The sequence below is a fragment of the Anolis carolinensis genome, chromosome 2, assembly GCF_035594765.1.
Source record: "Anolis carolinensis isolate JA03-04 chromosome 2, rAnoCar3.1.pri, whole genome shotgun sequence".
NCBI lineage: Eukaryota > Metazoa > Chordata > Lepidosauria > Squamata > Dactyloidae > Anolis > Anolis carolinensis.
In genome coordinates this window covers 234,442,350-234,468,315 of record NC_085842.1, presented here as the reverse complement: position 1 = coordinate 234,468,315, position 25,966 = coordinate 234,442,350, and the positions used below count along the sequence as shown (strand labels likewise).

Sequence of the window (25,966 nt, the reverse complement as noted above, 5' to 3'; positions counted from 1 at the left end):
GGACAATTTTACATTTCAGAGAATTTTGGATTTTGGAATTCCAGATAAGTGATGCTCAGCCTGTATCATATTAAAAGGCAGACGGTTGTGCAGGGCTTCTGGACAGTACCATCTGCATCAAGACAAGGCATGAAAGCTGACAAGCAGGACAGACTGGTGTTAAAAGTTTGAAGACCAAGGAGAAGATGATGCTGTAGGCTTGACAACTCTAGGATGCCATTCACTTAAAAAAAAAAAAACCCTACTCAAAACAGGGCTGGGAATTGCACAGCTCTCCAGGTGCCTGTGAAACTGCAACTTCTTGGCCAACCTAGCTAGTGGCAGTGAGAGATATGGATTGCAGTCCAGCAACATCTGGGCAACCATATCCCACCACTGGCCTAAAATGAAAATAGCCAGGCATTTTCAGAAAAATGTTCTGTCATGGCATAAAAAGGGAAGTGGAGGTGAGGAGATCAAATCTAGTACAATTTCTATCCATCACTCCATGGATGTATAAACCTTGTATCTAAAGTGCTTATGTCATTATATAATTTAGACTTAAAAACACAACTGGATGCTTTCTCTCCTTTTTTTCCTTTTGAAACAGGAAGAAGGGAACACACACTGGATGGAAGAAAAAAGTGAGAAAATGAATGATGGAGGGTGGAAGGAAGGAAACTGGGTAAAATGAATAGCGTGTAGGGAAGAGAACAGGTGAGATTACAGAAGATTAAAGATAGGGGGAGTGAGGCAAAATCCTCAGGGCTGGCCTTGAAGGTAGGGCTGGATCTCTAGGGGCCTCAACACTGAAGATAAAGAAATATGACAAAAATATTTTGGGTACCTCAATATTTTGGGTACCTCAAGAGTAAGTATAATGTCTGTTACTGAATGCCCGTTTCTCCAAATTTTCTATAATTACCAATATCCACTAACATGAGACAGAAATTAAAAAAGTGAAATATACATCTCGACCAAAGAACTTAGTTTGCCAACCATGGAATCATTGTGCCTCACTCAGTTCACATTTGCTCAAAGCATTTCCCACATTATTTCTTAAATGGCGAGGAGTTCTCCATAGTGGTAGTTAAGGACAAAGCTAAAACACAGGAATAGGTGTCGGGTCCTCTTATTTGATCTGTCATTAGAACGTCTTGGGAGCAAGTCTGGTTAGAATTGTTTCAAGAAGAAATTAACATTATGGCATACAAATGGACAGAGAAGGAAAAGAAATACAAATGAAAAAGTAAGAAAGGGTCAAGAAAATGTATTCATTATTGAACACTTTACTGTGAATAAATTGCCTTGTATACTTAGCACACCATTGGAAATTTTACCATATCTTTCGATTTTGCAAGCCAAATAAGAAGGAGCCTCCAGTGGCCTAAGGGATAAAAGCCTCGTGACTTGAAGATTGGGTTGCTGACCTGAAAGCTGCCAGGTTCGAATCCCACCCGGGGAGAGTGTGGATGAGCTCCCTCTATCAGCTCCAGCTCCATGTGGAGACATGAGAGAAGCCTCCCACAAGGATGGTAAAACATCAAAAACATCCAGGCGTCCCCGGGCAACGTCCTTGCAGACAGCCAATTCTCTCACTCCAGAAGCAACTCCGGTTGCTCCTGACACGGAAAAAAACCAAATAAGAAGCAACTCTTCTTCAAAAATATAGTTAATATTAGTGTCCAGCACTTGCATATATATATATATATATATATATAGAGAGAGAGAGAGAGAGAGAGAGAGAGAGAGGGGGGGGAGGGAGGGAGGGAGGGAGAGGGAGAGAGAGAGTTGCAGGGAGAGTAAAAAAAAGGAGACATGATCATTCATCTTTTGACTAGTCCCATGCAAGCTCTCAGCAGTCCTGCTCTCTGTACCAAGATCAAAAACACTAAGAAGGAAGTAATTTAACTGTAATAATCCCTGGCACAAGACATGGTAATTGGAAAGCCTTTAGTAAAATGTGCCTTTGAATCAGGAGATGGAACTGAAAGTCATTCAACCCCAGACCCTCCTTTCCTCTTTTCCCATATCATAGCTGTACAACAATTCATAATAAGCGACAGTAATGTGATATGTCTCTGAGTGGCTTTTTGAAATCTGTATGAGGAAGATTAAACAAGGAAAATGGTTGTGGTAGCCTCAGCAAACACCCTCAAAAAACTTCCTCTCACCCTATCATGGGAAAGCCTTGGTTCACATGTTGAATATATTCAGACAATCTGATTTCACAATGGATTCTACCATAGCATGATCATAAAAAGTGGAAGGGATGATTATCTGGATTTAGATTTGATACACCAAATTTTCCCACATACTGGTACAAGTGGACAACCAACATGTCAATTCAACCAGTAAAATTCTGTCTTCAGATGATATGGATTGACATTTATCAATGCTTTTCAAAACTCTGGAGATATCATTAGTATGTAGGGGACTAGAGTTTGAATTTTTACATCAGTTACCATAGGAAAGGGTAGTGATAAATACAGTATTTCAGAAATGACACTACTTTCCCATGCTTAGTTACAGAGTCTGCAAAATCCTGTACAAGCTGAGTATTCCTTATTTGAAATGCTTGGAAGAAGTGTTTTGTATTTGTATTTATTTATTTTGGAATATTTACATCCATATAATGAGTTATCTTAGAGATGGGACCTGTGTCTAAACAAAAAATACTATGTTTCATATGTACTTTAAAAGAATATTTTAAATATTTTTTGTATTGGTTCTAATAGCGTACATTGAACCATTAGAAAGCAAAGGTGCCTCTATCTCAGAGCATTTTGAATTTTAGAATTCTGGATAAGGGATGCACAACCTGTCTTTCCTTAATACTCTTCACATTAAAATTAGTGCTGTTTTAGATAAGGGGACTTTTAAATCCATATAAACATTTTTTTAATTACATGTTTTTATTTACCTCTGAATATACCGGAGCAATCATCAAAACAAATCAACATTAAGGAAAAGTCACAAGATCAATAATTAGGTAAATAATATTACAGTAGTTGTTAAATATTTACAATATTGACACATTGTAAAAGGTTTGAATGCAATATAAGTTTAGTATCTGTATACAATAAAATAAAAAAATATTTTGTGTAATAAAAATTGTGTAGTGCCCTACACATTCAGTTTGGTTAAGTCACTAACAGTCTGTAAAAAGCTGGCAATATGTATACACTGGATTAACATGAACAAGGAATTATGGCTTTTTAAGAAAGCAAGTATTTTTCATAATTCATAGTTGACTGAAATGAAGTCCTTCAATTCTGCAATACAACTTTTAAAAAGTGTAATGCTGTGTGTATACAGATGCAAGAGCCAGTGGGGTATAGTGGTTTGCATGCTGGAAATGCAAGGCTTGAAGACTAAGGTTTCAATCTTTGCTTGGCTATGGAAATCCACAGGTTCACCCTGGGCAAGTCATACTCTCTCAGCCTCAGAGGAAGGCAATGGTAAACCCCCTCTGAACAAAATTTTCAAGATTTCCAATACATAATTGTTTCAGGGTCACTTTATCTCAGAAACAACTTGAAGGCACACAATACCAACACTGACAATACACACAGCTCTCTACACCATACAACTATTCATTAAACATGCATGCATGCATAGCATACTTCTTTGGTCCAAGTAGCATTTGTATCCCTTAGAAATTAAGGGGCATGCAACCCCAGAATTAAGCTAGTGTGTTGTAGTGCTTTGAATGTTGGACTGCAACCAGAGTTCGATTCTTAGCTCTTCCGGAAACCCACTTGCTGAACTTGGGCAAGTCACACTTTACTAATCTCAGAAAACCCTGTGACAGGGTCACCTTCAGGTCATCATATATTGGAAACCACTTGAAAGCATGCAACTGCAGCAGCAGACTCTGAATTAGTCAAAGCTCATATCAGGCTAATGAAGATGAAATGTTTGCTAATGTTTACATTGTTATGCCTATTTTATAATGTAATTACCCAACACCACTTTTAACAATCCCCATTTTATAATTTCTATAGCAAGACTAGCTCTCCTTTTATGCTTGGATGACTAAAGGATATGCTTAAGAAGATACAATACAAATAAAGCAGGCCTTCCTTTGTGTGTCCTTACTCGACAGCCTCTGGCTAGACCAATTGTGTTTTGCTTGTCAATTTGCTGTTTTACCTTCTAAGGCATATAACATTGTCTGAAGTGCTTTTCCTTATTTCATTACAAAAGGACACAACAACATTTTCTGTTCATAAACTTATTGTTATTTATGGCAAGTAAAATAGTGAGGCATAAGGACAAAAACATAACATTATAAACTTCATTCTAACCATTTGCATCTGTTTGTGTGTGCACCTTGCTAACAAACCCTATTTACATTATCAAATATCCAATTGTATTCTTCCTATACCAGACTCATATATGAAGAATTACTGGCAAAATCTATGGAATTATGTTGATTTGTGCTTTGTATGCAATTGTCACAACTGAACTGTTTTGGTCTTGAGAGCTGTTGTATGATCACGTGAAAGGACCCCTCAAAACTATCTAACAGCTTCTTTCACATATTAATCCAATCTAGATGTTATAGTAATTTCAAGCCATTTCCAACATATGGGTTAAGTGAATCTATTATGGGGTTTTCAAGCCACCTTGAATATCATCCTGGGGAAAAAGCTAGTGCATAAATACATATAAATAAATAAATAATTTACTGTCAAGATTTGTTCAGAAGGGTTTTTGGCTGCCTCTCGAGTCTGAGAGAGTGACTTGCACAAGGCCACCTAGTTGGTTTCCATGGCTAAGAAGAGACATTAACATTATTTGTTTGTTTATTATTTACAATATTTATATCCCACCTTTCTCTACCCCGAGGGGGACTCAAGGTGGCTTACAACCGGCACCTGTGCAGTGCCTTGGGCATAAAACACAAATATCAATACAATTATTAAAATTAAACAGACATAAAAACATAATTAAAATACATTCCAATATGAGACACCTCATCCAAATACAAGGTCTAAAGCCATTCCATAATCCATTGCACAATTTCCATATAAAATTATTGTACTGCGCTATTTGTCAATGTTAGTCTCCAAAGTCATATTCAAGTGCTCAAATCATCGACTATACCATGTGTGCCAACCAGTAAAAGTAACTGAAAGTATAGGACATCATATGGGATAAAATAAATGAATGGATTCACTTTTTTCAGGAGTGATTTGAGAAACTGCAAGTCACTTCTGGTGTGAGAGAATTGGCCATCTACAAGGACGTTGCCCAGGGGATGCCTGGAAGTTTTGATATTTTTACCATCCTTGTGGGAGGCTTCTCTCATGTCCCCGCATGGAGCTGGAGCTGATAGAAGGAGCTCACCTGCCATCTTCCCGGGTTGGACTCAAACCAGCAACCTTCAGGTCAGCAACCCAACTTTCAAGTCATCAGTCCTGCCAGCACAAGGGTTTAACCCACTGCGCCACCAAGGGCAATGGGATTCACTGAAACAAGCTATAACAATTATTTGTGATGTTCAGGGCTCCCAAGTGTGAGTTTGGGCTGTGATGGAAGAAACCAAGCATTTCAAATACACATAAACCAGTTGCCAGGTTTCACAAATAGCATCAATTTCTGTTGCCAGGCCATCTTAAGAACAGCTGTTATACACAAGGCAGGCCTTTATAAAGACCACCTCAAATCTTGCAAGGTGAAGGATCTCTTGTGAGACTGCCAAGTAGATATCTGGAACACTCACAAGAAAACCACACACGAAAAACTTGAGACAGACTTTATATAGACCTGTTCCACATGCTACTCACCTCAGTCACATGAACTTGCAGAGCTAAGAGCTGGAAGAGTAGGTACCAACCGCAATAGCAACAGATCCTTCTTCCAACATTTGAGATGGAATTTGGTACACTGTGACATATACCAAATGGCTCCAAGATCTGTCTCTTGGAAATGCAGCTGGTGCCTGGCCTTACTACCCTCACTGCATCTAAAAATATGGGATTTGGGGAAGCTCTGCACAAAAAAGGATTCAAAGAAGCCAAAGCCCTGCATTTGCAAAATCTGAGAAGGGATGTTGAAGGACAGGGCTCTTGGAAATGCCACCATAATTCAAGGAACTGTACCAAAAACAGAAACCAATGCAACACAGTTAGGGTCCAGGTTCCTTTCTGGACTGCCAGTTCCAAAAAACTCCCATGGTGTCATGATGATGCCGAGAGGGTAAAATAACTTCAAACAGGGATTATCAAAATTAAGGGCTGGTGGCTTTCTTAGTAGTGAAAATACACGTAAAGCCCTGATTTTAGTAGTAGTATCACCATCACTCCACTTTCCCCCAAAATTGGGCCTCAAAGTAGATAATTTAAAAGAACAACACCCTTATAAGCATACAAAAAGTGAACATTAAAATTGAATTAAACTTTTTATAGTATTAAAACAATTCATAGCTCGTTAAAAGAATGCAATGCAATTATAAATATTGAAAGGGTTTAGAGGAAGTATTTTACTGCAAACTTGTGACTAAGATGAAGACCATTGGCTTATGTGAATTTACCAAAAATTATTTCTCACTATTCAATGAGGTTTAAGAACTCAAAGAAGCTACTTTTTGGATTACTTCTACCACCAATTACACCCAACAGTGAATAAGCTAGCTGGGAGATTCTGTCAGTTGTAGCCACCAAAAGCAACTTTTCCAAGCTCTGGAAACAGGGCACTGAGTTATAGAAGCCCAGGGTCTGGTTCAATGAGATTTCTATTCACCTCCTTTGCATCTGGAGACCCCTGACTTCTGGCGTATCTCTCCATTAGCAGAGATGGACAAAATAAAAACTATAGCTCTCCCACACAGATCAACATAATTAAGGCATTTCCCCCCTTTATGTTGTGATTTCGGGAATTATTTTGGATGCTACAGATGGCTCTGTGTCAAATCAACTTTAAAACCAAAAATGAAAAAAATACAAAAACTTGAAAATAAATACAAGCTTTAATTTTGAAATAACCAGGCTAAATTTAATTGCTTAGGGCCAAAAATATTAATAATGCTATTATATAATGTTAACACATAGTTTGTTGGTTTGATTCTAGTTTAAACAATTTCAAGCAATATTCAATTGTACCTATCTCTCCAATAAGAATAGTGAATTGTTGTTGTTGTTGCTATTGTTGTTCCTTAACAAAAACATTTCATTTCTCTAGAGCTTAAATGGGAAGTAACATGATTGACAAGTACCTCACAGGCAAACCCTGGCAACTTTTAACTCAGCTCTGACTCTTCTGGTTCTTTAAGCAGAATTCTTTCTCAACTGTTTGTCTTCACAGTAACTGCCATAAAGCTCATTACTGCCAGCCTTGGTCTGTCTATCCCTCATGTTGTGCATTTATCCCTGGGATGCATTATCAACATGTAGCACATGTCCTTGACATGCACAGAAGAGTTGCACCCCAGGACAGCAGCATGGATGACAATAGTGTTGACTCTTACTCCATTATGGTTGCTGGGATGTAACGGAGAAATCTAATAACTGTGACAGTAGGCCTTTAGGTTCTGCCTTGCCTTTCGAGACAGTGAAGCTGCACAGACACTAATGAAAGGTTAAATGAATAGGAATAGCTGACAAGAGGTACAATGAAGAAGGAGCTTGGTAATCTACAGACACTGAGCAGAGATCTTTGGCTCAAGCAGAGAAAGGACAGCACATCAGCAAGTCACAATATTTAAAACAGCTTGCTATACACAGAGGCTTTTGTGTCTGGGTACATGTCTGGCTCTGGAAGAAAAAAGATACTGAAAAGGAATTCCAGCATGGGGCACTTTGGCAAATGTAAGGTCACAAAAAGGGAAAAATGTTTTCTGTGTGCTGTTACATCTTTGTACTGAACGCTAAACAGCAGCTATTAAAAAGACACCGCAATCACAAATTTCAGGACAATAAGGCCTGCCTGACAATTAAAAAAATAATACTTGCAACACTGTCATTCAATAGCATTCCAACTGAAAATAAAGTAAATCTCATTATTTTTTGAGATCCAAGAATAATTCGCAATCCATGAACCATCTGATCCATATATCCCTTTTGAAAATTCTTCATATCATTCACATGAATGAGCTATACTACCTGAAAAATTATATTTGGCACAAAAAATAGCTAGACACTTTAAAACTGAATGAAAACTTTTGTCTTAAAATGTAGCTCTTCAATACTTTGGAGCAAACCTTCTAATTATGGCTTTCCGCTGCTCTGGTCATTGGTTTCAAGTGCCACAAGTTTCTTTTAAAAAGACAATGATAGATAAAAACTTTAAAATATTGTAAACACCATTTTTTTGGACAAAAAAGTCATGACATGGTGGAATTAAGCCACACACTCAATGTGTTTGGGAAGTAACTGCATGATAATATTAACTATGAACCTTCAAAAGCACATCCCACTGACTTCACTAAGGTTTATTCCATCACATCAGGAAGACTACAGCTGTGCTACCTGATCATATGGGTATTTGCTCAGAAGTAAGTCCTACTGAGTTAATCTCAAGTAAGTACACAAACAGGATTGCAGCTGTAATCTTTTAAACTTTAACAACCTTATCCTACATATGTTTGCTAGAAGTATAATTCTTTGTTTTTCAGTAGAATTCGCTTCCACACATGGTGTGTGATGCAGACGCTAAAATACCCATCGACTCTTACACTGTAATTACAGAAGCGCTTCTATCTAAATCACAAACAGGATAGTTTAAACAGTTTTATTCTGTGTTGGTCAGACTTCAACTGCAGTAGTGCATCCAGAATATCACTGACAAAAAGAATGGTGACCAAAGGAAGATGATCAGGATGTTATGGGGTTTGGAAACCAATTACTGTGATGAACAGTTTGAACAGTTAGTTATATTTAGCCAAGAGAAGATTAAGGGGAAACATGATAGCAGCCCTCAAATATTTAAAAGCTGTGATGCAAAAAATGGAGAAGCCTTGTTCTCTGATTTTTTTTTTTTTTGCATGTCTTGAGAAACTGCAAGTTGCTTCTGGTGTGAGAGAATTGGCCGTCTGCAAGGACGTTGCCCAGGGGATACCCAAATGTTTTGATATTTTTACCATCTTTGTGGGTGGCTTCTCTCATGTCCCCGCATGAAGCTGAAGCTGATATAGAGAGCTAATCCACGTTCTCCCTGGGTTGGATTCGAACTGGCAACCTTCTGGTCAGCAATCCAACCTTCAAGTCATCAGTCCTGCCAGCACAAGGGTTTAATCCACTGCACCATCAGGGGCTCCTTTGTTCTCTGCTGATCTCAGACAACAGGTTGAGAATCTATGGATAGAACTGCAAGGTAGGAGAAACTTCCTAAAATTATGAGCTACACAACAGTGGATCAGAGATACTTTGAGGTGGTATGCTCTCTGTTGTCACAGGCATTTAAGTAGAAGTTGAACAGGCATCTATGAGGGACAACTCTAGATATATCCTGCATTAGAAAATCAGTGAGATAGACTAGGCGATCTTCAATGCCTTTTTCAAATCTGTGATTCTGTGATTTATTTACTGTGTGCCTTCAAGTCATTTCAGATTTATGATGATCTATCATGGAGCCCCAGTGGCAAAGTGTGTTAAAGCACTGAGCTGCTGAACTTGCAGACCGAAAGGTCCCAGGTTCAAATCCCGGGAGCGGAGTGAGTGCCCGCTGTTGCTCCAGCTTCTGCCAACCAAGCAGTTCGAAAACATGCCAATGTGAGTAGATCAATAGGTACCGCTCTGGCGGGAAGGTAACGGTGCTCCATGCAGTCATGCCGGCCACATGACCTTGGAGGTGTCTACGGACAATGCCGGCTCTTCGGCTTAGAAATGGACCAACCCCCAGAGTCAGACATGACTGGACTTAATGCCAGGGGAAACCTTTACCTTTTTATCATGGTGAACGTCTGACATATGTTGACCTAGATTGAGCCTATCATGGGACTTTCTTGCTAATATTTCTTCAGAGGGGAATTGCCACTGCTTTCTTCTAGGGGTGAAAGAGTGTGACTGGCTCAAGGTTAACTGACAGATTTCCACTGCCAAACAGTGATTCAAACTGATCTCTCAGAACTGTAGCCCAACACTCAAGCCGCTACACCACACTGGCTCTCGTCCATATCTAATATAACATTGGTATCACACTAGTGTAAATATGACTGTATTACAGTAATATTTAATTATTACTGTGGTTGAAGTAAAATGTAATGAATTAAATGAACTTTCCTTTGGATGAGGAGAGAGAGCCAGCAAGATGCAGTGATTTGAGCACAGGAATATGGGCCCTTCCACACAGCCCTATATCTCAGAATATCAACGCAGAAATCCCACATTATCTGAGTGTGGACTCAGATAACCCAGTTCAAAGCAGATATTGTGGGATTTTCTACCGTGATATTCTGGGATATAGGACTGTGTGGAAGGGACCTAACCAGAGCTAAAATCTTCATGTGGCCATAGAAACCCTCTGCAAAACCAGACACAAGTCAGCCTCAGAGGAAGGCAAAAGCAATCCCTCTTCTCAACAAATCGTGCCAAGGATATTCTGTGATGGCAACCTTAGAGTTGCCATAATTTGTGAACAATTTGAAGGTGCACAATAACAATGGCTGGAAAAACAAATCTACTCTTAGCTGCTGTCCACCATCAAAAGGAAGTACAAACCATAGCCTGCTACAAGATCTGAAAAAGTACATTCAGGATTCTAGACACATTGTAACATGACTACAAAATTATATACAGTAGAGTCTCACTTATCCAAGCTAAATGGGCCGGCAGAAGCTTGGATAAGCGAATATCTTGGATAATAAGGAGGGATTAAGGAAAAGCGTATTAAACATCAAATTAGGTTATGATTTTACAAATTAAGCACCAAAGCATCATGTTTTACAAACAAATTGACAGAAAAAGCAGTTCAATATGCAGTTATGTTATGGTGTAATTACTAGATTTACGAATTTAGCATCAAAATATCACGATATATTGAAAACATTGACTACAAAAATGGCTTGGATAATCCAGAAACTTGGATAAGCGAGGCTTGGATAAGTGAGACTCTACTGTACATTCAAAAAGAATGTTGCTGTTTTTTTAAATTTGAAAGTTTCTAGTTACAAATATCAGTTCAATTCTGGCGAGAATGAAGCTGTTAGGGAGCATATACATATTCATTTTGAGGCAAAACCTAAAATTTTAAAATCCTAACTAGTTTTGGATCAGATTATTTACTGATTTGCCTACACCCCACACGATTGTGTCCACCTTGATACCAGCAAAGGCCCCACTTGGGAAGTTTGCCATTGAGATTATTATATCAGTAGGCCTAAGCCTTTTCAGGATGTCACCATGGTTGTAGCACTATCTCCCAAAGCAGATTATCTACTAGATTTTTAAAATACACAGAAAACATTTTTTTTCTTTAAATTTCAAATTGATTTTTAACAAGTCATGATCTACACCGTATTATTTGCTACTGCTTTAATGCTGCAATGTTTTCACTGTAGATTGTGTTTTTATTGATATTTGAAATACTGCATGTAATTTTAATGTAAACCACCTTGGGAAGATTTTGCTCTGAAAGGCATTTTTGAAGTAAATAAATAAAATGAGAACAATTTGCAAAGTCCTTGGTGTCCTACGAGTTCTAATAAGCACCAAATAAAAGCTAACACAATAATGATAAGTGAGATTAGTTCTCATTGATGTGATTAACCTGTGCCTGGGATAGAGCACTTCAAACTACAGGTGAGGGATCACATGGCTCAATGCTGCTCTCAATTAAAAGAAAAATCCCTGCACACAGAAAACTAGTACATGACAAAGTAGCTCAGGCTAACTGCCTTTCGCCTTTCCCTTTCTGTAGATGCATCTACATTTAGAATTCATGCAATTTGACACCACTGACACCAGAGTCATGGTTTAGTGCTATGGAATCCTGGGAAATGTACTTTTACAAGATCTTTAGTCTTCTCTATCAAAGAATACTGGGACCTCATCAAACTACAACTCCCATGATTCCACAGCATTGAACCATGACAAAGTGTCAAACTGCATTAATTCTACAGTGTAAATGCACCCCAAATGTTTGAATTCTATTTTGTGTCTCCACAGCTTTGCTTACTTATTGATGTAGGTGATATATTGTCACTGAAACCATTTGAAATAAATTGTTTACAGTCAAACACCTTTCATCATTATCACTGCTAAACTGTTTGATACTTTCTAATCTTAAGGTTAAATAAGCAGCATATGGATCAAAAAAGAATAGAAAAGAAATAAGCATAGAAGATGAGATACCAGAATTGTTTCTTCATTTCTTGTACAGAACTTCTGTCTGAATATGCCAATTTGACTGAATGCAGCTCTGCTTGATTGAAAAGCTAGAATAGGGCGCATCTACATTGTAGAATTAAAGAGTTTGATACCACTTTAACTGTGAAAGACCTTGAAAAACTACAGCTCTCATAATTCCATAGCATTGACACATGGCAGTGCATTAATTCTACAGTGTAGATTCCCCCCCCCCATAGTCATGTCAGTCTAAATTGACATAAATAGGGATTTTGTAGTACCTTTGAGATTCATGGAGAGAAAGGCACTGGTAGCATTATTTATTTATTTATTATTTCTATCATTTCTATCCCGCCCTTCTCACCCAAGGGGAGTCAGGGCGGCTTACAAAAATGACAATTAATGCCAATACACCAATATACAATAAAATAACATTAAAACAGTTAAAACATTTAAATAGTATCATAATATACAATAAACAAAATTAAAACAGTGCACAATGCTTGTGCCATTCATCCACCAGACCTTGTACAAAAACCTTAAGCACCTTAAGCAAAAGCATTTGTAGACTTGTGTCTATAAAAGCTTACACTACAAACTTCTTTCAGTAGTCTCAAAGGTAATTCCTTTGCATACCGACACAAGATACTATAGGCCAGTGGTTCTCAACCTGTGCGTCCCCAGGTGTTTTGGCCTATAACTCCCAGAAATCCCAGCCAGTTTACCAGCTGTTAGGATTTCTGGGAGTTGAAGGCCAAAACATCTGGGGACGCACGGGTTGAGAACCACTACTATTGTCACAACCCAGCAAATGTTAGTGTAGCAACTAAGACAGCAATCCTACAAATACTTATTTGCAAAATATGGGACAGTATTATTGCAATCAAAAGGAGTTGACTAGTTTCATTCTGTTGCTTTCAGTGGGAAAGTAGACAATCCTAAATGTGGGAGATGGAGTCTCCTGCTCCATCTCCAGCCCTGCTCAGAGCAGGGCAGAAGGGATACTTTTCTTTAATTTCCAGTTAATCTCTTTCCATATTCATTAAATGTTGCAAGGGAGGTGAATTAACTATCCTTTCTTTCCAGAATTGGCATACCTGGCAAGTTCTCCTCAAACTCATTTGGAGAATAGTACCATCCTGCCCTCATAATGCCATGTTTGAGGTCACTGTTTTCTATTCCAGTAGAGAACTTCCAGTGGCAGTTTTCCAGTCCACTTACCTTACTGTAGTGAGGATCTCCAATGAAAAAAAGTCTTCCTACCAGCTATACCCCTTACTGACCATGGACGCCAAGTAATGATCCATCCACTCAGGCACCCAAATGAAATGCAGCAGACAGAACTGCACTATTAGCTGTGATCATCTATGTTGTGCCACACTTCTCTTTCTCTCTCTTTAAATGAGACTGGAAATATGAAATACTCCAACATCCAAAATCCTACATATGAGTAGAGATAATGACACCATTTGTTTTCTGATGGTTCAGACACAAAACTATCAAAAATATTATGTATAAAATGACTTCTGTGTATAAGGTATATATGAAACACTACTGATTTTCATGTTTAGACTCAGGTTCCATCTTTAAGATGTACATATATGGCTAATACAGATATTTACACATCTGAAATCTAAAACACTTCTGGCCCCAAGCATTTCAAACAAGGGATACTCAACCTGCATTCAAACTGTTTCTCAGTGATGACGATTTGATTGTTTTAAAGTAAATAACAATTTTCCTACCAATGTGGAGGCCATTCTTGCTCACCTTAAAAACAGTTTTGGGGTGCTTGAAGGGCATTAGCATGTATTCTTTTTTACTTCTTACTGTATATGTATTTATTTAGAGAAAGAAAAGAGAAGCAGTAGAAGGAGAAACAAATTCCTGGCATGCCTTGAATACAATTTTCTTTGTTCACAAAGTTGAAAATGCAACAAGGAAATTAGCTATTTTAGATTTGATTCTAATCAACTCTGATGATCTGATTAATGTTGTGGAAGTGGTGGGATCCTTAGATGAGACTGACCACCTCCTGGAGTTTATTATATAATGGAAAGGTGAAATCAAGTATAGTCAGACTTTACAGACTTTAAGCAAACTGATTTCAATAAGCTTTGGGAAACAGTGTGATCTCATGGTAAGTACTAGTTAAAAAGGAGGGTGTTCATGATGGATGGAAGTGTCTCAAAAGTGAGATATTGAAGGCACAATTTCAAAGGGTTCCAATGAAAAAGAAAAAATGGAACCTACAGAACTTTCAACTGAGCTAAGATTTTAAAGGAATAGGTACAATAAATGAGAAATCGAGAAAACCACTAAAGAGGAATTAAAACAAATATCCAGCATATTCAGGGAGTAAGTCAGAAAAGCTAAAACACTAAATGATCTCAGGCTTGCAAGAGAGGTTAAAAACAATAAAAGGGGATTTTTAGTTATGTCCATAGGAAAAGAAAGAACAAGAAAATGGTAGGATTACTGTATATAGATGATGGTGAAATGCTAACAGGGACAGAGAAAAGGCATAACTACTCAACACCTTCTTTGTCTCAGTCTTCTCTAATAAGGAAAACAGTGTTCAATGTGGGGAAAATCAAGATGATGCAGTAGGGAAAATGTAGCACAGAACAGATAAGGAGGTAGTACATGAATACCTAGCTACTGTAAATGTATTCAAATCCCAAGAGTGAAACTAACTACATCTAAGGATATTAAAAGGACTGGCAGAAGTCATTTCCTAACCACTAGCTTTCAAGAACTGCTGGAGAAAGGAAAACTTGCAATAAACTGGACAAATGCAAATCTTCAAAAAATGAAAGAAAACCCAAATAATTACTGCCCAGTTAGCTTGACCTCAATAGGATGTCAGGAAAGATTTTAGAGTAGATCATTAAGCATACAGTCTGTAAGCACTCAGAAAAGAATATCATGGTCACGAAACGTTAGCTTCGGTTTCTCAAAAACAAGTCACGGCAGAATATGTTTATCTTTTTTTAAATAGCGTTAAAAACTTGGTAGATGAAGGGAAAGCTGCAAATGTAGCTAATCTTGATTTCAGCAAGGCCCATGATATTCTTGTAAACCAGCTAATAAAATGTGGAATAAGCAACACTATTGTTAGATCTGAAATTGGTTAACCAACCAAACCCAAATATTACTCACCAATGGCTCCTCTTTGTATTGGAGATAAGTGTATTGGAAATGACTGGTGCCACAGGGTTCTGTCTTAGGCTAATGCTATCCACTATCTTTATTAATGACTTGGATGATGGAACCGAAGTCACATTTATCAGGTTTGCAGGTGACATTAAATTAGAAAGAGTATCTAATATCCCAGATGACAAAAGCAGAGTTTAAAATGACCATAACAAATTGAAGAACTGGACCAAAACTAACAAAACTAATATCAACAGGGAAAAATGTAAGGTATTACACTTAAGCTGAAAAAAGTGCACAGATATGACACCAGTACATGGGAAAGGGATCTAGAAAGCCCACTAGACCACAAGCTGAACAGAAGGTCCTATCTGCACTGCTATATAAAATCCAGATTATCTGCTTTGAGCTGGGTTATATGGCAGTGTAGACTAATATAATCCAGTTCAAAGCAGAAAATATTGATTTTATATGGCAGTGTAGATGGGGCTTCAGTCAACAATGTGAAAAAGCAGCTAAAATAACCAATGCAATTCTCAGCTGCATTATATTGTTTTGTTTTTATGATTGCATTTTGGGCATTAAATTTTGCCAATTTTTGTAAGCCGCCCTGAGTCCCCTCAGGTGAGAAGGGCGGGGTATAAATGTTGTAAATAAATACATAAATAAATACTGCGTGTAAATCAAGGAAAGTTATTGTACCGTTCTATTCTTCTTCAGACAGATTTCATTTGGAATCCTGGGCCACAATTCAAGAAAGATGTTGGCTATCTGGAATGTGTCTACTGGAGGGCAATCAAAATGCTAAAAGATCTGAAAGCTAAGCCCTATGAGGTTCAGGGATCAGGACATATGGTATTCAGCCTGCAGAAGAGAAGGTTAAAAGGTTGACATGATAGCCATGTTTAAATATTTGAAAGTATATCTTATGGAAGATGGAACAAGCTTATTTTTTTTGCTGCCCTGGAGACTAGGGCATGGAGCAATGCATTCAAACTACAGGAAAATAGATTCTATTTAAATACTAGGATTTCCTGATGGTAAACATTGTTCAAATGTTGAATGTATTGCTTGCAAGTATGGTGGAATCTCCTTCAAAGATTTTTAAATAAAGGCCAAATGGCCATCTGTTAGGAGTGTTTGATAAGGTATTCCTGAGTAACAGGCCCTTGTGGCCTCTTCCAGCTCTCATTCTGAGTCTTGGTCATAAAAGCCCTGATCGGGTCCAGAAACTCATAGTTATCCTGACTGATGTAAAGGTAAAGGTTTTCCCCTGACATTAAGTCTAGTTGTGTCTGATTCTGGGGGTTGGTGCTCATCTCCATTTCTAAGCCAAAGAGCTAGCATTGTCCATAGACACCTCCAAGGTCATGTGGCTGGCATGACTGCATGGAGCGCTATTGATCTACTCACATTTGCATGTTTTCGAACTGCTAGGTTGGCAGAAGCTAGAACTAACAGCAGGAGCTCACCCTGCTCCCCAAATTTGAACCACCAACCTTTCAGTCAGCAAGTTCAACAGCTTAGTGATTTAACCCGCTGCACCATAAGGGGCTCATGAGTGAGTCTATCCATCTGTAATGTGGACTTTTTCAGACCAACTCCCAACTCATCAAGCATTAGCCCCTTTTCTTATGAGTCATGTCATCTCATGGTGTTTCCAAAAAGCATGACAGCCTCAGTTTGGCCATTTTGATTTTATTTTGGGCCCATTTATTTGTTATTTTGGCAGACATATATACATACACATGTATTTATTTCATCAACACTTGCAAGGCAATTAAGAAAATGTTACAATTAAAGAATGACAATTAGTCACTGAAACATTTTTTAAAATTGTGCTTTGGAGAAATCACGATAGTGCCTCTCTCTGCACTATAATAAAGAAAAGAACTTCCCTGGGAAATTAAAGGGTGACATGGGTTTTTTTCTTGTGTTAGGAGCGACTTGAGAAACTGCAAGTTGCTTCTGATGTGAGAGAATTGGCTGTCTGCAAGTACATTGCCCAGGGGATGCCCAGATGTTTTACCACCCTGTGGGAGGCTTTTCTCATGTCCCCACATGGGAAGCTGGAGCTGACAGGTGGGAGCTCACCCCGCTCTCCAGATGTAACCCATTGTGTCACCGGGGGCTCCAAGGTGACATGGCGAAAGAAGGGAGTCCAGGGGTTTTTTCTTCTAAAAGCCCCCCTGAAGATCAAAACAAAACTTTCCACAATACAATATTAATATCCCATTTAACATACATTGCAAAAAAAAAAAAACCCAGAACACATGACCTATTAGAAATACTGAATTTATTCAAAGAAATACTGTACTTCATAATATTATTTTTAAAACCCAAACATTTTGGCACTGATAATAAAATTAAAATACCCTTTCTGAACATTCAGAAAGAACTAAGAAATCATGGTTTGCATTTCTATAGATATTTATTCATAAACACATGCAAACACATACACAGGCTAAGTGTTTGTGATTCTAAATCAGCAAGCTTTCTTTTATCAAAGCTTCAGATGTGGGTGGAAAATGAGAACATTTGCTATAACATATACAAGGTAAATATGACTTATTGAACATTTTGAAAACATCTCATTTAAACCTTTTAAGTCACGCTTGACTTAGGAAAGCCTAGCTTGCAACACTGCATTGTGTAACTCTTGAAAAGTTTATACTTTTCAAGAATTGGTACTAAAGCTTGCTTAACTTGTAGATACATTGAACTTATATCAAAAACAGGACACATACTTGCAACTAAATGTGCTCAGGACCAAGATGTGAATGTAATAAAAACAGACCATATAAATAATGCACACGTTAGGAGTCATTTGATTTCAAAAGTGCTCGGAGAGAGTTTTCCTTTCCTTTTTTAAACAGAAGGCTGGAAATGCTGATAGTAAATTTCTCACTCTGTTTTCACTAAAATAATATTTACACAAGAGTATCTGCAAGGACTTTTTTCTTGTTTAATCTCTTATGTATTCAAGTACTCGATACACTGGAATTACAATTATTTAGCAGGCTATAAATAATGTATCTGGCATGCGCAATTGATATTTAGCATGTCTTACCAGAACTGTAAAAGGCTCATTATAGATCAGCAAATCATTTCTAACAAGCAACTTCAGCTGTGAAATACCAAAGGAAATCTCTACTGTACACTGCTGAGATCTTTTTTAGTGTATGCGTTTGCCTGTTTTTAAAAGGCATACATTTAATGTAGTAAGGAAGAAAAGATCCAGAATATATTTTTGAAAAAATTACCAACAAGGCAAACAAGCAACCTTTAAACACTATCACTTCAGAAACTTTAAAAAATCAGTTTGAGTAACAACACAACAAAAGAATCGTTTGAATCACTGTCCACTTTGGTAAGTATTTCTGAGTGTGTTTTCTGAACAGTAGTATTAACCAAGTTAAATTGCTCAGCTAATTTCTGTCTCCTAAGGACTAACATGGAAGCCTTAAAAGAAAGAGAGAGAGAGAGAGAAATACATGAAAAGATCAATTTGCTGGGAAAGATCAAATGAGAAAACTGTGGGGACAGCACCAGGTCAGAGTGTGAAGAACCTGTTCTTCATTAACTTCAATCCTCTTGGGATGTCACACACTACCTGTCCATGAGCTTATTGAACCGCCTAACCCCCTCGTCTCTCTCCTATTCTACTGGGCCCCAAGTGAATCATATCCTGCTGCTGACAAGTTTAGCAGGGGGACAGGGGCAGAAACATGAAAAGTGATTTTCTTTCTCTCTCTCTCCTTTTTTCTTGTCTAAATCAGGCAGATTTCTGGAGGAAAGGCCATGGTCTGGGGGTGGGGAGGAGGACAGGACACAGCACTGGCCTCTCCTGACATGGCAAGAAGAAAGAAAAGGTTTGGGCCAGTCTTGGAGTTGTGCAGATAAAAGTAATCAAATGACACTCCTGGAATGCAAATTGGCATTCTTGGACTGCAGGAATTGCACAACCCATGAAACATCTCTGACAGCAAGGAAGAAGCACAAAATGTTATGTAAAAAGGACTGAACACACACACATAAACAAAATCCTTGTTTGGACATTCAAGCTGTTAACATTTACACATCATAATATTGCAAGAGTCAGGGCTTTCCTTTAAGCAGCAATTTTAAAAATATAGTTCCATATCCCAGGGTGTCAAATATACACACAGATCGTGAGCTTGGTATACTTGCGAGAATGGAAAGCTTTCACATCAGTGGAAATAAACATGTGTGCCTGCCATATTTCTTACAATATAAATGTTTGGTAACAGAACTATTTTCTAAAACATTGGAAAAATATACCTTTGCTGTGTTTTAAGTGTTGTATATTTGGGCCAGTTCAAGAACCTGGGTTGAGCTTAGCTCCCTGTGAGTTAACACTAAATGTCCAATCCTGCAAACCAAATGAAATACAGACTTCTTTAAATAAAACTTGCAAAGGTGTTTTGTTAGCAGTTGGCTTTAAAACCTGAAACTGAAAAAAAAACTTTTCCAAGTATGTGTGCAAGCACAGGGTCAGAAGTTAAAACTTGGGGAATGTTTTGAAACAAACCGTGGCTTATCAGTATACATATGTCCTTACTTAAGTCACAGAATGCAGGCTCCTTGCAATTTTAAGGGCACACAACGTTACTCACTTTCTAGCAACACATTGTTACTTCAGAAAATATGCTGATCAGCCACACTTGTGAAATATTACTGGGTGAAAGATCTTAATTATTTAAATACAAGCCTTATTTCAAAATGAAAAAAGTCCTGTTTTCAAGAGTAAATGCTGACTACAAAAGATAAGCAATGTTACAGATTGTACATTAAAAGGATTTTTATAAGAGAGTGAAAATAAAAAATACAAGTACATCATTGAATATAAGATATATATAATATATATATTTCACACAGCTGAATGAAATCTCACATTTTCTGCTTTGGACTGGAATATATGGCAGTGTGGACTCAGATAACCCAGTTCAAAGCAGATATAGTAGGTTATTCTGTCTTGATATTCTGGGTTATATGGCTGTGTGGAAGGGCCCTCCGCCCCTATTTTGATTGCCCTTATACCTCCTAGGACCCCTATTCATATTCTACACAATTTTACCCCCTAAATGTTTAGTTATTATTATTGTCCTAGTTTTAACTCTGTTGATGTGTTTTATTGTTTTATGTTGTTATAATGTTTTTAATTTATTGTTCTGTGTTTTAACTTGTGTTGTTGGGCTTCTCCCCATGTGAGCTGCCCCAAATCCCTTCGGGGAGATGGAGGCGGGATACAAAAATAAAGTTTATTATTATTATTATTATTATTATTATTGTTATTACTATTATTAGTTTACCATCTAAGGACCCTTCCACACAGCCCTATATCCCAGAACATCAAGGCAGAAAACCCCACAATATCTGCTTTGAACTGGGTTATCTGAATCCACATTGCCATATATCCCAGTTCAAAGCAGATAATGTAGGATTTTCTGCCTTAATATTCTGGGATATATGGCTGTGTGGAAGGAAGGTAAACATGTAGAAAACATGAAGGATTTTTTAAAAAGTGACAGTGTTTTGATGTGATGTTAAAACTCCTAGTCATTTCCACTGTGAAGCATGCCTTTCCACTCCTCAAAAAAAATATTTTGCCGCTAAAACACTTTAATGTTGGGGCCTACTTGCATTTTTACGGTGATGTCCTTTGAGCATCAATTTAACAACATTCTGACTCTAGGGTAAACGAGAAGCACCATCAATGGCAGGCTGCTTTCAAAACCACTTTAAATTTCTTGCCAGTGTTACTTACAGTAACCACAGTCCTGTGAAGGCAGGCTGCAATGCTCATATTGACTTCTTTACCCACCCACCTCCTCGCTTTCTTTCTTGTTGCCTTCCTTTGACAGTGACATCTCCTCCACTTGCAAAGGGGGCTTTGATCACCGGAACGAGACATGTCACTCTGTGCCAGTCGAGAGGAGAGAGAATACTATTTTCTCTAAATACATTCTAATTACATGGGGGGAAACACAGAGAACACGCAATCCTCAAGTGGGGGGTACAACAGGCAAAACACACATGGGGTTAAACTACACTTGAAGGGCAAAGGAGGATAAAAACCCATACATACATACACTCACAGGCCAACACGTCTGGGCCAAGTTGGCTTAAGTTTTTTTTAAGAAGTGGATATAAACAAACATCACCCCTCTTCTCACAATGCTTCTGTTATGAAGTAACTGTTCGCATCGCCACACAAGCTGGGCAAAGGGGCTGCCGCAAGGCGAGATCCAAAGTCTCCTTCACTTATGTATTTCCCCCCCCCCCCCCCAAAAAAAAAAACCCTTTCTGAAGTCTTTCTCGCTGACTCACACAACTTGGTGTAAAGTTTGGGGAGGGGAGGAAACAGCAGATTCCTGACAAAGTAAGGGATTCTTTTTGGATAAAGGGCGCCTCTACGCTGTGGAATGAACACAGTTTGATATCACTTTAAGCTGCTTACTATGTATGCATGGCTCAATGGATCTAAATTGCAGCTTTGCAAGGTCTCTGCCAAACCATCAGGGCCACCTAACACCTCCCAACAAAGGATTCCCCCAGTCATGCAAGTTATAGCTTTGCAAAGTCTCTACCAAACAGTGCTGACACCTCCCAACAAAGGATTCCCCCAGGCAGGAATCAGCCAGGCCTTGAAGCTGCAAGGCTTTTCAATGCTAATTAAAGTGATTAATTGCAACATTCACACTTTCCTTAAACAGACAAGAGTTCTTTCCCCCACCATGGACCTTCCACAGATATATAAACCCCACTTGCCTAGTTTTCAACAGACCTCACAACCTCTGAGGATGCCTGCCATAGATATGCGCGAAACGCCAGGAGAGAATGCTTCTGGAACATGGCCATACAGCCCGGAAAGCTCACAGCAATCCAGTGCTGATAACTCACTCAAACTGCAACTTCCCGCGTTGAAACAAGGGCGGAGAAAACGGTGTCAACAAGCTGCATTCATTCTGCAATGTAGATGCACCCTAGGACACACATTCCGTGCCTGAGCAGAAGTTGGGACCAGACGGGCGCGTTTCCTGACCACTCCAGAAAGGTTTACTTCGGAGTAAAAGCGTCACACTTTGAAACACCGTGTGCATGTAAATGTACGAACTCCCACCGCACCCGCCCTCGCAAGACCTTCTCCCTGGTGTATCCGCTACAGTTTGGACCCACTTTAATGGCTAAGCCTTATTGCTATGTAATCACTAGAGTTGAAGCGTTTTCAGCCTTGTGTTGTCGAAGGCTTTCATGGCTGGAATCACTGGCTTGCTGTGAGTTTTCCGGGACACGTTTCAGGAGAAACGTCAGGAAATAATGTCTCTGAAAGTTCGGAAAACTCACAGCAAGCCATTCCTCGGCCTTTTTTGCCCAAGAGCGCTGGTGCTTCACTACAAATCCCAGCATCCCCCAGCAGTGAGTTCAAATGGGAGTTGTAGTTTGTGTTTTTGGTGTCAGGAGCTACTTGAAAAGTGCAAGAATTGCCCTGGGGAGGACGCCCGGATATTTTGATGTTTTATCATCTTTGTGGGAGGCTTCTCTCATGTCCCAGCACGGGGAGCTGGAGCTGACAGAGAGAGCTCACCCACTCGCAGGATTTGAACTCTGCAGTCCGTTCTGCCGGCACAAGGGTTTAACCCATTGCGCCACCGGAGGCTCCTTTCCTCTCTGCTCTGCAGTCCCGGGAGTTGTAGCCGAACAGCGTCTTTCGCCTTCTCTGGTCAAGAGTGCGAACTACAACTCCCACTTGAACTCAATGCCGGGTCTCCTTTTCTAGTGTGATCCCACTTTAGCGGCCACAGCCCTATATCCCAGAATATAAAGGCAGAAGATCCCACAATATCTGCTTTGAACTGGATTGTCTAAGGCCACACTCGGATAATGTGGGGTTTTTTGCCTTGATATTCTGGGATATAGGGCTGCGTGGAAGGGCCCCGAGTCTCAATGCTATGGAATCACTGGAGTTGTGGCGACTTCATATTTCTTTGCCCAAGAACGCTGATGCGTGCTTCAACTACAAATCTCAGCCATCCCCCAGCAGAGTTCAAGTGGGAGTTGTAGTTCGCACTCGTGGCCAGAGAAGGCTAAAGGCGTTGTTCAGCTACAACTCCCGGGGAGTGCATAGCATTGAGCCATGGCGAGGTCCATCTCCAGTGCTGGCGAGAGAGAGAAGCGGGTTGTTACGTGTTTTCCGGGCTGCATGGCGATGTTCCAGAAGTATTCTATCCTGACGTTTCGCCCACATCTATGGCAGGCATCCTCAGAAGTTGTTGTGGGGTATATCAGGAGAGAATGCTTCTGGAACATGGCCATACAGCCCGGGAAACTCACAACAACCCTGTGATTCCGGCCATGAAAGCCTTCGACAACACAGAGAGGAGAGAGGCTTTTGCAAAGCACATGGCCCCGAACTTGCCAGCGGACGGCGGCTTTCTGCGCCTCGGAACCCTAAAGCCTCCTCCTCTTCGCTAAAAGCCCCGATTGCAAGGGCGAGCTCCCCCTTTCCCCTCGCAGTAGGAGGAGGAGGAGGCATGGGAGGGGGGAAGCCTCCCTTTGCCCCCCGCCCTCCCTCCTTCCCTCTCGCAACCCATCTCATTCATTTGCTCCTCCCGCTCCCCCTTGTTCCTTCCCTCACCTTTGAAGGGACGAAGAGGGGAGAGGGAGTCTGAAGGGAGACAGAAAGTGGGAGGGCAACTTCGGGGCCAACTTTGCAAGCCTTGAGGCGGAATGACACTGCTCTGCCTTCTCTCTTCGTCTCAGTTGTGCCACCCCCTTCCTCCCTTCCACGCACTCCCAAGGGTTTGTTGTTTCTTCGTGGGACAGGAAAAGGATCCAAAGGAAAGGCAACTTTGAAAGAGAAAGGGGGGGGGAACCATGTTGGAAAACTTCTTACCATTCCGGCATGCCGCTTGTCAAGTGCGGACGGACTCCTCCCGGCGTTGGCGCTGCTTTGCCTCCTCTGCTTTGCTTCGCCCCCTCCCTCTCTCCCTCCCTGGCTTTGGTCTTTCCAAGAGCTCACCAGGTGATTGTCTCTCTCTCTCTCCCTCACACACACAGGCGGGAGCGCGCCTCCCTCCCTCTCCCTGTCTCTCTCTCTCTCCCTCGGGTCTTTCTCCCACCACAAAATCAAAACTTCAAAGGGGGGGGGGGAGGCCAAGAGCAGGGTTTGCCTCAGGGTCAAAGAGGCGAGAGTCTGGTCCTTTTCCACAGGTTTGGGAAGGAGAGAGGGAAGGGAAGGGAAGGAGGGGGAAGAAGGAGGAGGTCTCTCTCTCTCTCTCTCTCCCAAACTGAAACAACGCCGCCGTGCTTCCCTTTCTCCTCCTCCTCCTCGTCCTCCTCCTTCCTCGTCGTCTTCTTCTTGGTGTCCCGCTCGTTATTGGTCCTGCAAAAGAGGGAAGAAGAGGAGGAGGAGGTGGCCAGGCGAAGTGGGAAACGAAGTGGCAAACTTTGAGCTGATTGAGTTTAATGTTCACTATGTTGTCGAAGGTTTTCATGGCCAGAATTACTGGGTTACTATCAGGACCAACCTCCAGAGTCAGACATGACTGGACTTAACATCAGGGAAAACATTTATCTATCAGGACCACAGTCAGAAAAAAATGTTCGGGGGGGGAGGGGGTTGTTGAACGCCTAACCCCCCCCCCCCTTGGCTAAATCCCTGGTTGCTATGAGTTTTCCGGGCTGTATGGCTATGTTCTAGAAGTATTCTCTCCTGACGTTTTGCCCACATCTATAGCAGGCATCCTCAGAGGTTGTGAGGTACAGTAGAGTCTCACTTATCCAACATAAACGGGCCGGCAGAATGTTGGATAAGTAAATATGTTGGATAATAAGGAGAGGTTAAGAAAAAGCCTATTAAACATCAAAATAGGTTATGATTTTACAAATTAAGCACCAAAACATCATGTTATACAACAAATTTGACAGAAAAAGTAGTTCATTACACATTAATGCTATGTAGTAATTATTGTATTTACAAATTTAGCACCAAAATATCATGATATATTGAAAACATTGACTACAAAAAGGCGTTGGATAATCCAGAACGTTGGATAAGTGAGACTCTACTGTATATTGGAATCTAAACAAGGGAGGTTTATATATCTGTGGAATAATGTCCAGGGTGGGAGAAAGAACTCTTGTCTGTTGGAGGCAAATGTGAATCAGGGTTGTTGTATGTTTTCCGGGCTGTATGGCCATGTTCTAGAAATATTCTCTCCTGACGTTTCGCCCACATCTATGGCAGGCATCCTCAGAGGTTGTGAGGTAACCTCACTTCTAGAACATGGCCATACAGCCCGGAAAACATACAACAACCCTGTGATCCTGGCCATGAAAGCCTTGGACAACACAAGTGTGAATGTTTCAATTAATCACCTTTATTAGTATTGGATAGCCTTGCAGCTTCAAAGCCTGGCTGTTTCTTGCCTGAGGGACGCATGTAGACAATTCATCCACAGGTTGTGAGGTCTGTTGGAAACTAGACAAGTGGGATTTATATATCTGTGGAATAATGT

General features: G+C 39.9%; 1 protein-coding gene across 1 annotated transcript in view; it reads right to left on the bottom strand.

Moving 5' to 3' along the window:
* bnc2 (basonuclin zinc finger protein 2) overlaps positions 1-24,748 on the bottom strand; it is a 472,589-nt gene extending 447,841 nt beyond the window's left edge. Inside the window, exon 1 of the mRNA XM_062971890.1 lies at positions 24,343-24,748. Coding sequence (XP_062827960.1) covers positions 24,343-24,345 — 3 coding nt within the window. The 5' untranslated portion in view covers positions 24,346-24,748. The remainder of the gene's footprint in view (positions 1-24,342) is intronic.
* Positions 24,749-25,966: the final 1,218 nt, after the last annotated feature.